General features: G+C 40.5%; 1 protein-coding gene across 1 annotated transcript in view; it reads right to left on the minus strand.

Annotated features, from left to right (window-relative positions):
- Positions 1–218: 218 nt before the first annotated feature.
- Positions 219–13,070, minus strand: part of TUSC3 (tumor suppressor candidate 3) — a 133,385-nt gene continuing 120,533 nt past the window's right edge. The window contains exons 8-10 of the mRNA XM_066631949.1: positions 9,980–10,054; positions 7,604–7,694; positions 219–690 (exon numbers count right to left, since the gene is read on the minus strand). Of these exons, the coding sequence (XP_066488046.1) occupies positions 675–690; positions 7,604–7,694; positions 9,980–10,054 (182 nt within the window). The 3' untranslated portion in view covers positions 219–674. The remainder of the gene's footprint in view (positions 691–7,603; positions 7,695–9,979; positions 10,055–13,070) is intronic.

The following is a 13,070-nucleotide window of genomic DNA, read 5'->3' on the forward strand; positions in this document are numbered from 1 at the left end:
TGTTGAGACTTCAAGGCCCAAAATGCATGGGGACATTTGCTGATTTTCTGTTACAAACCATTTCTGTTCATTCTTGGAAGCACCCCTCTTTTTGTGCGTGTGTGAGATTTAATAGCACAGGCCTCTTTGGTCTTCAGGAATACTAATGCAACAAGCGTATTTTTGATGTACAATGCATACAAACAAATGACTATGCAGACTTCCAAACCACACCACCATTGTTTTCTTTATTAGGCTAAGCAGATTGGTACTAATCATTTTTACATCACATTATTGTCACAGGCTACAGTTCCAAAACCTTCAATGGCTCGAATCCCCCCCCCCATCACAAATGAAGTCTATACAATTGCAATGCAACAACAACAAAACTTTTCCACAACAGTTTAACTTTATTTAAATTCCAGGTCATGAAATATCCCACTCTCAGGCTTGTTCATCATATCTTCCATTTAGATACCCAGTGTTTGCTATGCATTATAAATTAGATGAAACATTTGGTAATAATGTACAAAAAACCAAAATTTTCTTCTCCACAAGAACACTGAAATTTATCACAGGAAGCAGATGAACCCAACGCAAAGACTCTTGAAGAAAGGTAATGTTGGTAAGCAGATACTATCAACAGCTGCTTATCTTCATAATAAACATTAGCATTCTGCAAATCCCACTTGAATTCACTTAATTAAAAAGCTGAAAAGAAAAGAAAAATATGATTAAATGCTAGAAAAAGTATACACACTTTGGCCGCTCTACAGTATTTGTAACCCTTGGGAGTGAGGTTAATGGCCATTAACACATCAGAAACAAAGGAAACATGCAATTCCAAAGTGTATAACAATACATGTGATTAATATGTACCTAAAACTAGGCAATTTAATAACAGCGGGGCTCTATAAAACTGTACCAGCCTATCTGCACTGGAGTTTATGGGAAAAGAGAACCGATAATAGTTGCAGACGATTCCCTTGTCCTTTCATATACAGATTAAACATTCTGCCACACTTGGTGGGCAACCTTCAGTCTCGAAAGACTATGGTATAAGCCTACAGCACCCAGTAGTCCCAGGCAGTCTCCCATCCAAGTACTAACCAGGCCTGACCCTGCTTAGCTTCCGAGATCAGACGAGATTGGGCATGTACAGCATCTATTCTTAATCTTTTCTTATCTGAATGTCTAAGATCATGTTCTGGTAAACAGACTAGTAAGAATGCACCATACAAAGCTGTAAATAACCCAAGCCTTGGGGTTGCATCCAAGGGAAATGAGTCATGACTAAGCACCATTGCAGTTGATGAGACAAGTTCAGCAGGAACAACTTAAATCCAATTAATTTCAATGGGGTTTAGTCAGGATTCCTTTCTTTGAATATAATATAACCCATGAAGTTTACAACAGAATCCATGTATGTTTACTCAGGATCATGTCCCATTAAGATAATCAGAACACACTCCCTAGTAATTGCTCACAGGACTGAGGCCTTTGTCTAGTTACTTCTCTAATAATCCCAACAAAAAGGGTTCCCAGTGACTGGATAAGTGTTGGTTGCTTTTACTGGGAGAACCAAGGTGTGGATGTATTTCCCAGGTTCTGCTTTGTTAGCTTTAGAGGTGCCCTATGTTCCACCCTGATGTTCTTTGTACATTTCTATAATTAATACAACCAGTTCCTAAATGTGTGGACATGCACACATGTAAACACACACCTCTTTCTGCTAGTTCATGCTAATTTTCTTTTCCTAGCATGCAACACACGTGCACAAAGTTAAAGTTAATGGAAAGTGCAGCAGTTAACATTTAAGTTCCTTTAGCGTCCTTGAACATTCCCCAATGAGAAAGGCGTATGGGGGAAACCAGTCTCTGGAGAGCAATGTAATTAATGCCAGCACAGGGCAGGCCAGTCTCATAATTTCATCCTGAACCACATTAGGAGATGCACATTCCAAGTGCAGCTGAAAGAAAGCTGGGTATTCAGCTCCAGTGAGATCCACTTACAAGACCATTCAATGCAATTTGCATATCTGTAAACTTGTAAAAAGAAGAGCCCCAAGGCACAAAGGAAGGCATGTACTGTGTATGGGGAAGATAAAATTTCCAAGCATTTTCTTTCCTTTCATTTGATCACGTGATTGGACATAGGAAAGATTAGCTGGAGGCTATGTTTAATGTAAGTTAACAGGTGGGCATTCTTCCATGCTCTCCCAGACTTCAGTTCTACAAAACCTCCAGCTAATCCATCAAGTGCTTTAACTAAAAGAAAAGTTGATGTGATCGTGAGGTTAAGTTTAACTGCCATGCTGCTTTCCACTAACCAAAAAAGGTGCTTTTTAAAAAAACAGACACTGTCACTCATGTGCCTGGCTTATCTTGCAAAATAAACAGAAAAAATGAATATAAAGAAATGATAGGAGTGGATGTCAGCAGCAAGGGCAAACCACACCTATGCAGCAATCTTTACAAAACTTGCAGTCTAAACTAAAAGAATGACTAATCCCTAGGGAACCAACAGCAGAAGAGGACTATTAGCCCACAAATCTTGCTTGTGGGCTTTTCCAGGGACACAGCTGGAAACGGGATGCTAGATTAGATGGACAATTGGTCTGATCCAGCAGGGCTCTTCTTTTATTACATTCTGAAATTTGGGGAGAGGGAACTACAGAAGCATCTCTAAGGGAATGATGGAGAACAGCAAGAGTTCCACATTACAGTTCTACAAATGGTCCACTCATTAGAAAGCCAGGATTGGCTACTGCTCTCTATCAAGTGTATCCAAAATTCAGGTTTGCTGCATATATAAAAAAAGTCCACATTTTCACAATGCCAGTGTGGTGTCATGGTTAGGGTACTAGGCTTTAGCCAGAGAGACCAGAGTTCAAATCCTCACTCAGACATGATGGCCCCAGGTCACCTTGAACCAGTTGCTCTTTCTTAGCCTGATCTATTACTTGTTGTGTAATAAAACAAGTTTGTTGTGAGGATAAATGGAATAGCCCACATCTATGTATGCCCCTTTGCGCTCAATGGCGGAAGAGTAGGATACAAATGTGGACATCCAACTAGTGTGATCCAGTGCGTGCATATAGGTTTCCTGACTTACTTCAGTTGCTGTTGTTGTAAGCCATACTATTTTCCAAGTAATCATTCAATAGTTTGCGTTTGAACTTTATTTTCATTATATAAACATTACAAATCCAAAATCAATTTCTGGGTATGAATTTTTTATGTTTCTAATGTAGCCCAAGAGATTTGTTCCCCTCTGCTATTTGTCAATGTTTGACATGGCTCTGTCTCTCCATCTTCCATCAGGACACTCAGCTAAATGCAGGAAAGGAGATGCAGATTGATTTTTATGGCTTAGCCAAGGAGTCTCCCACAATCTCTGCTCTGATTGTTCCCTGGCACTACTAGTAAGACTCTGATGGTAAAACTCTACTTTGCAATTAACTGGAATAAGATAAATACTGAACAGTAGGGTTATTATCACCATATTTTGTTTATTACCTTTTTTTACTATTGATTATTCAGGGACAGTTTGTCAATGAGACTGCATTACACTGAATCAGAACATTAGTCCATTTAGATTCATATTTCTTCCAGTGAATCTCCAGGTAGTCAGAAAAAGGCCCTTTCCAGTCCTAGTTGAATGTAGGAGGGTTTGAACTTACTCCTAAGTTCTAATTTAGGACTGCAGATTGTCTGCAAAGAAAGCACGTGTTTTACATCTGAGCTCGAGCCCCTTCCCCCAAAAGAGCCCATTCTTTTTCACAAGAAATCCTGACCTTCCTTGGGAGCTTATGGTCACTAGCTAGTTTCACTTCTTACAATCACTCTCTGTTTGGTAGCAATTCTCAAAGTTATGGAATATTCTTTTATTATACGTGTGTAACTGGCTGTGTCTTTAGACATATGCACATCTATTAATACGTACATAAAATCACCTGTTGTGGTAATCTACACATGGGATTCCAAAATACTTATGGAAATATCATCACTATCCCACCATGTATGGAGGAACATTAGCACAGGAACACTGGAAGCTGCCAGAGAACAAGTTAGACCATTGATCCATGTAGCTCAGTGTTCTTGACACTGACGTATAACAGCTTTCTAGGGACTCAGTGTTTGACCTGGCACTTTTTCTCCATCTTCTTTTACAACACTTGGCTGAGGGAAGGACTGTAGCTCAGTGCAAGAACATTTGCTTTGTATACAGAGGATCTCAGGTTCAATCCCTGGCATCTCCTGGTAGAGTAGAGAAAAATGCCTGTTGAAAACTTTGGAGAGCTATGTTAACAACACTGAGCTAGACAAGCCAAGGATCTGACAGTGTAAGACAGCCTCCTATGCAAACACAAGAAAGGAGGTGTGGAATGATTTGCATGGCTTAACCCAGTAGTTCTCATGCATGTAGCACTAGGACCAACTTTTTAGAATGAGAATCTGTTAGGAAGTGATGTCATGACTGGAAGTGACAACATCAAGCAGGAAAATTTTTCACAATTCTAAACTGCAACCCTACCCACAAGTAAGTCCCATTTACTGTCATTTTAAAAAGAATATACATAGTAGCTTGTTAAAAGTACAGGTCTGTTACATTTCCCCAAATGCAGCCACATACCATGGTAGCATCAAGTCTAATATATTAAGAATAAAATATTGAAATGAATGGGGACCCACCTGAAATTGGCACATGACCCGCCTAGTGGGTCCCGACCCACAATTTGAGAAAAACTAGCTTAACCAAAAAATCCCCCCTCCTCTAATAACTCCAGAGCAAAATGTACAATTTACTCCATCTACCTGCCTGGATCACATGGATTATGCATTAAGTCCAACCCTGGTAGAAGGCTTTAGGTACAAAGGAATTTCATCTGCTAAAAAACTTTGTAGAAAATATAAAATATGTCAAAAGTGTGTGTGTGTGTGTGGCGGTGGGGGGGGGAGAATGCAGCACAACAGAAGTGTAGCTTTCAGGCAACCAAGACAAAAAAGAAGCAAAATGAAATGAACAAAAATTCAACAAATTTCTAGCTATTTCACTGGAAGAACTTGAGTTTTAAAGCTACAGTTCAAAAACACGATGATACAGCTTGTGCAAAAATGAAGATCTGGATTAGTGAGAGCCAGACCAGAATGTCATTTATCATAGGCTCGACTTTCTCATCAAGGTTACAGAAAGCTTAAGGTAACACTATAAGGGAGACTGGTTGGCTATCCTCCATATCTAGAACTTCCATCTCTGGGTCTCTCAGGTCCATTTCACCCTTCCCTGAAGAAGTGTAGGCAAGATTCCCTAAACATGAAACAAGAAAATTTAGGTGGAACATATGTTCCTTTGTTTGATAGTCTGTTTTTGACTTCCAGTCCTGTGGAAGTGTCAGATGAGCTGGCAGGGCGTCAATAAGCTACAGGGACCTATTCAAGAGATAATAGTTGTGGAAGAAGAGGAAGAGGAGGAAGAAGAAGAGGAGGAGGAAGAACGAAAAGATTATCCATAGTTAATATGGCTAAGGTTATGGTTGAACACTTAATGGCATCAAAGGGAAATTTAAAACACCAACACTGCCAACCACTTGAGATCCCATTAAATGCAGGGCATATTAGATTTCCTCTGCTGTGTTTAGTGCATGTACACACATTTTTCATTAGAACTAATGCAAGTTATGTGCATGCCTGGAGGAGAATATTTAACCTAGAGGAGACAGGCAAAATAGCAGCATAGTCACTGAAGACTGCTCCAGGAGGGGAAAAAAAATTGATTTCATGAAAAGCCAAATGAATCAAGTAAGGCTTTACTCAGAGACCACAATATCCCCAGAGTTTTGGGTAAAAAACTCCCTGGGGGATGGGTGTAGCATGAGATGACTTTGACATGGCATTGAAGCAGGTAACTAGGCCAGAAGAGTTATAAAATATTGATGGAACAGCTAGTAAATTTAGGTATAAATGCTGTAGGGTGCCAACCACCAGCAAATCTCTAGAACAGTGCCCTGAAAAACTAAGTACTAGGCATGCTTCTCAAATTATTTGTAAAACAATAAGGGACATTTTGGGAGGATTTGTTTTAACCACTTTGAATTGAATCGCTTGTTTGAGGACGAGCCTCAGAAATGTGTGTGTGGGTTTGCTGATTAGAAAAGATTCGAAAAGAATGACAAAGGTTGTGAGGATACAAACGAAGAACAATTTTGAGAGACCAACAACTGTTCTGTGAAGTTCTGTGCCTGCTAGAGAGAAGAAGGAAAGCCTCAAAAATGAAACAAACAGGGAAACGGTTGAAAGTCAATTGGGAGTTGCACAAAAAGAAAGCTATCAGAGATGCATGTTCAAGTGGGCAATCATCCCATGAGTCAGAAGTTCATCTATGTTGTAACATGCTGATGTTCAAACTGTGTTCTTGGAAACCTTGTTGTTTCTTAGAACAGTAATGGCAGAGCATTTTTCAGAAAGACAGCTTTGCGTATGCCCACCACCATTATAATGTACAGAAAAGCGGAATGCTAACTATATTCTAATAAACCACCATTGGTTCACCCAGGTCAATGGTGGGGTCAAACAAGCTAGTACTGAATGAAACTGAAGGTATACCTCTGCACCTTGACTGGATTCTTGGTGTATATGGATTCTCAATGGTCAAAGTGATATTTTTTCTTATGCCCAGACCTTCCATTGTTAGATGCTTGTGTATGCACATTCAGTTTCCTATGTCTCTCATAGGAACTTCAGGAAGATATCCACAGTGTTATAGGAGGTACTATTGTACCTTGCAACTCTTAAAGCATGGGGAGGAGCATCTGGATATCTGATTACAGACTTCCTCTGTCACATGTGATCCGGCAATCAGGTGAAATGGTAAACAATATGCAGTTATTGAATATTTGTTGCCTGGAAGGGTTCTGTATTGGTGCTACCAATTTCCTGAGCACTTATAACTCAACCAGTTGCTGCAGAGAAAATGAGACTCCCCCTGCAACCTGTGACTTTAATTCTAAAACACAGTTGAAGAAGTGTTGTGAACACTTGCTGGATAGTGAGTGTCAGTAGCGCTAAGAAACAATAGCCGACTCCAATGTCCATGTCATATTGGAATGCAGTACTTTGTACACATAGAGAAGCCCCTTTTCAGTTCAACTAAAATTCTTCTGCCAAAAATCTGCCTAGAATCGCTAACCAGATTTAAGTATTCTGTTCACAGTTTTTCTTTTCTTAACCGTGGCGTCTACTTCTACAAGAGTCTTTCCTTTGCAGGTTAAGAGCTTCCTTACATGCACATTCAAGTAAAGTTTACCAAATCTTTAAAACAGAGCATGCAAACATGTGTTTGTGCTTTGCAGCAGAACTATTCCTCCTGCAGTAAGGCTACTTGCCCCCAAACGCATGTGGGCTGTATGTGGTGCCAATGCCTTTTTTATTGGACTTGAAGAGCTGTTCTGCAAAGGCTGGAATGCAGCAGAGGCATACCCTGAAGTGATCATCCAGATAAGCCCCTCCAAATACAGGCACAGCCGGTTTGTTCACAGATTCATGAATCTCAGAGGAGAAAACTGAGAGCAGGAAAGTGACTAAAAAGGTTATTTGGATGGATGGCTGTTTTATTTGAGGCTCACCTGTATGGATAGCCGTGGTACTTGGAGCGGAATATGGACAGCAGAAAACTGAAGAAGAAAACAACCAGACCCAGTCCCACCAGGCATATTACTAGGGGGAAAAAAAGAAACAGAAACATTCTCTAAAAGGCAACTATATTCAATATTAGGTGCAATAATCATTTATGAAAATAATTTAATGTTTAGTCATTTCGGATCTGGGGGTCTGTATGACCTAAGAGACAATTCCAGTAGATTCTCTCTCCACCTCCCACTTCTTTTGTCATCACAAATCCCAAGAAAACTATGTTTAAAAGAATATGGAAGCTAGCAACACACACACACTCTCTCTCTCTCTCGCTATATTTCATGGTACAGAGACTTTGTTGGAGACAGCAGTGCATTTGAACGGTGACATAAATTCTGGTACATGTCAGACTCTTGTAGGGGAAAGGGAATGACATCTTAAGTGATCTGTTGCTCCAGGATGTCAAAGTTACAATATCCAGATCCCATGCAAAAGGAGGGGAAGTGCTTGATTCAGCCAATTCTGTTGTTACTGACTGATTGCTTTGGCGGTCTGCATGAACAACCATCACCTTCCTTCATAAACAGAAATTATTTTCTGAATTGTGACACTGATCACTTTTGCAGTTATTGTGGTACTGGCCTTATTTCCTCCCACCCTGTTTATCCTTATGCTCTTTAGTCAATTCAGAAATAAGCCGCCAAACTTCTCTCTCTTCTGATTGCTACCCTGCTCTTCCGATTGGCAAGGGCTGGCTCATTGCTATGCTCCAGACCAAAAACAATTTTCTGATCCTTTAGACCTAGACATTTCTTTGCCCTAATGATCTTTTTAGCTATGAGGGCAGTTCATCAAATGAACAATTCACTTAATAACTCTTTCATGTTTCATTTGTGAATTCAGCATGTTTAACAAAACATGCTCTTGTCCAACTCTGCTAGTGTTGAAATGTCGTTTAGATAGTGCAGATTCATAGCATTAAGCATCCTTATTGGATGCAGGAGATGCCATTTTTCTCTAAGCTTTTACTGAGCTCAAGTGTTAAATATGCTTCTTTGATAGCACTGGATAGCAGAAGATGCTTGCAGGAGTAAGTACTGGTGCTGATTACGACTAGGTGCTGTTCATTTGCCTGAGTAGAAGCTGGAAAGAAACAGAGTAGATCTTAATGTTCAGCCAACTGGCAAGAAATCTGGGGAGTACCTATGTGTGATGCTTAGGTTAAGACAAAGTTAGCAGGGATGCCCGTCTGCTTTACTGACTACATAGTTGCTTCTTTTTAACTCAGACAAATATGGTCAGACTGCAGACAACATGAGTTCCATGTACCCAAGGCAGTTTTGGATTTGAAGAGCTGGCCTTCATGCTATGTGGCAAGCAGCTTTTAAAAGAGGTTTCAAAATTCTCTTTTTGAAAAGACTTTTGGTTATGGTTGGCACTTCAAATCAACACAGAAAAACATCTCACAGGCTGCACACAGTCCTTTGGGCATATTGTAAGTGGCTTTCACTAACCTCTGAACTGAGAAAGAAATTACAAGGGGGATTTAAGTAGTTGATTGACAATCTGATGATCTGAATTGGATTTTCTAGTCATTTTATACTGTACTCATCATGCCGTTTTAATGCATTGCTGCCATAAATGACTAAAACCATTGTGCAGCGCAATCCTCCCTTGCGCTGGAACAGCCAGGCCAGATTAGGGCCAGAAGTGGCTCAGCTGGAGGCAAGGGGAAACTCTTCCCCTTACCCCCAGGTAAGCTACCACGGCCCCAATGGGTCTCCTTGGACTTGTGCCACCTCAGGAGGTGGCACAAGTCTGAAGAGAAAGGAGCAGCTTCAAGTCACTCCATGCTACTCAGTGAACGGGGTTGGGATCCGGCATAACAGCCGGGTCCCAGCCCTGCCTCCAGCTCCCTGCCCGCTCGCCCGCTCCCGGGACTGTCCTCCGCCCGCCCTCCCCAGACCCGTGTTGGCTGAGCTTGGCTGAAGGAACCTGCCCTCCCCAAATTGATACTGAGGCTGGATGCAGAGTCCGTGGACTGGTGCGTGTGCCTGTGCCGGCCCAGCTGACTCCCAAGGAAACAAACATGCTTTATGGCACATTTGAGACCTTCCTGGGCTGGCGCAAGGGACTTGCACTGGCCTAGGGCACAGTCAGGATTGCGCCTTTAGTTGACTAATAATTGCAATTGAATCAAAAAGAAAATTGTGCGTTCACCACTACCTGTGAATGTGTTCAGATATGAACAAACACAATGGAAATTATGAACACGCATTTTAGAATCTGTTCATGCTAGTCTGTCACACACATGCATTTATAGGTCGGGAAAACAACTGTAATTATCAGGCCTACTGCATTCAACTTACTTCTCCTTTTCCCAACATCCCCTTTGGAGGTAGCAGCTTCATTCAAAAGAACCATTCCCATGGTGATGGCAGCATCTGTGCCGCAGTTGTCAAGGAAACAATGGAAATGTGGAAGTTGCATAAAGCCAAGAGGTGCATCTCTAAACTTAGGTATCGCTTATACATTTTAAAAAGTGTTAAACATGTTCTCTTCCATAATTTATGTACCGTAAATGTATGCAAAAACTGTTAGGAGAGGAAAAAGCATTAGACAGGGATAATTTCAATGCATAATCTAAGATTCTATTTGACTTTCCTGTTTGCTATTTTTAATATATAAATGTTTAAATTTGAGTACACTTTTTTCCCCTCTTCTAAATTAGGGAAATATCATAAAGTGTCAAAGAAATCTATGAGATTCTGGAAACCCATGTACCAATTTTGGTACTTCAAAACGAATGTCTCCAGGAGACAGATTCAGGGTGCATAAAAATAATTACATTAATTCTCTGATTAACCAATGCATGTGAAATCATTTAGAAAGCACGCAGTATGCAGTTTCTCAAGCGACGCTTTTAGGATGAATAGTATCTGTCTACTATGCTGCAAGAACAGAGCAAAACCACAGCAGCGGCAAGAGCGTTTAGTCACTAGCCATTTTCAGACTCTTAATTGCTAGCCTTTACAAATGCCAACAAGCACATAACGATCAAATAATTTTAACTAATTTGCCAGCACCCTAAGCCATTCACATAATTGTTTGAAAATGTGTCCATGAAAAGAAATGGTTACTACTGTAATTAACAGCTGTTGCAAATGGTCGGCGCACAATATTGCAAGTGGGACTGATCTATCACGGGAGCTGAACCTATCTGCAGCCTTCAAAACGTCTACCATTTAAGATGCCAGTAAATTCTTTTTGCATCTCATTAGTACGCACAGTGGGCATCACCACTGTTGTAAACACTCAATATTAACTAACCGCAGTGATTGGCACCAACAGCTGCATCTTATTACAGTGCTTAAGAACATGAGATACGAGTGGAAAGTCTCTGGAGAAAGCTTCTCCAAGCTAGTGTGTTTATTACATAGATAATAATAATAATAACTAAGTATTTATATATCGCCTTTCTGGTCATCGGATTACTCCTCTGACTTTATTCAAGGCAGTTTACAACCCCTCAAGGGGATTTGTACAATCATAGCGGTTCTCTCTTTCAAGAACCAACAACATTTCAGAATGGATCTTCCTGGTTTGGTCTCACTTCTGGCCTCCAGTTCTCCCACACAGGCTGACAAGCAGCTCCATCTCTCACATGGAGGGCAGCCAAGACACTTCTTGCTCACACCAAGAGCAGGTGGAATCACTCAGCTGGGCTTGTCAGCTGCTTCAAGGTCTTGCCATTCTCAGCCGTTCAGGGAGCTGCCGGTGTCCTCGAACTGGCGACCTTCTGATGTTATCTTCGGGCTAATGGAGGCTCTACCCTCTAGAGCAGACCTCCCTGCCTTTCTTCCATGATGGAACTCAAGGCTGTAAACATGGAATTTCCAAGCAGTCACCTATCCATGCACTGATCAAACCTAAACAGGCTTAGCCTCAGCAAAATTGCCATGGCATTTAGCTCTGTATTCAGGTAGCACAATGTTTTCTCCACGACACCACTGAGACACTTAAAACTGAATTTCTCATTATAGTAAAAAAAAAGTTAATGATGATATGGAAGATCTAAAAGGTCTCCTGCATCTCTTCCAAAAATCACATCAAATTCACAAATGCATTATTATTATGATTATGGTCTTGATATTGCTTTTATAGTTAGCTTGCTATTGTGCCAGAGTTTTTATTGGTAATTCTGTTATTTATTGGCTTTAGTCTTTCTGCTATTTTGATTCTGACCCGTTTTTGTTTTTGTTTTAATAAGGAGAGATTTACACTCTTTATTGTTGGGTTTTAGATTTTGTATTCTGTTTTATATGTCTTATTTTCTTTGCATGGTTGTTTTTTTATTATAGTTTTGTTGTTTTAACTGTCTGGCGCTTTGGGTTTACCATAGATGATGATAAATTATCATCCTTTGGGGAGACGGGTGGAGTATAAATAAAGTTTATTATTATTATTATTATTATTATTATTAACATTTCAATATATTTTAGTGTATCAACCATTGCTTTCATCCCCTTCCTCTCACCTGACTTCCTTGTGACAAGATCAGCGGTCTCCAAACCATTTTTGCATTTGAAAAAAAGCCTTCCCTGTCATGTGTGGCACTTACCATTCTGCGCTGCTGCTGTTATCTTGCAAGCAGATCTCAAAAAGCTACTCCAGGCAGCTGCTTCCAAGTAGAAATTGGGGCACAAAGCCAGCTGGGGCAATGGGCAGTTGAAGCGACTGCTTGGCGAGTCTTTCTGAGAAGATCGGCTTGCAAGATAACAGGCAGCAGTACGGAATGCTAAGCACCAGGCTTGATGGGAAGGGTTTTTTTCAGGTGCCGGATCTGACCCATGGACTGGGGTTTGCCACCTACTTATCTATATTGTAACCCCTTTGGTGCAGTTGCTTCATTCTATGTAAAAATATGTTCCATATTGATTGTACCTTGAAACTGTGCTTAGAAAACAGCTGGGCAGCATGAAAACATACAAATTGAACACCCAACTACGGTAAGGAAAATAATGCAAATTTTAAAGTCTTACTAATTCCACTAAGGAAGTTACACGAACACTTAACTTTCTACTGTTAAAATAAGACTGAGGGCTTTAAGAGTGCTTAACTTTGGTTGGATCACGTCCCAAATTCACAAGCACCTCCTCTCACCCCTTCATAACAGAATCCGAAGGCTGTCAATGCTATTGCATTTTCCTTCACTAATCACTGTTCCTTTTTCCTTTCCAATCCTAAAAAGCGACCCTGGCATGTTGCCTATCTTTACTAGTCTGAATGACGAGGGACTGGACAGGGTTAGTTCTTCATATTATTTTTTATTTACTTTCCTTGACAGGTTTGCAGGAAACATTAAAAAGGTAACTGCATGAAACTTAAAAATTCATGATAAGGCACTCAAAGTAAAATAAAACTTTATAGGTAGGCCACATATTGGTAGGTGCTTAGAAG

Source organism: Tiliqua scincoides, chromosome 6 (genome assembly GCF_035046505.1).
Source record: "Tiliqua scincoides isolate rTilSci1 chromosome 6, rTilSci1.hap2, whole genome shotgun sequence".
NCBI classification, from domain to species: Eukaryota; Metazoa; Chordata; class Lepidosauria; order Squamata; family Scincidae; genus Tiliqua; species Tiliqua scincoides.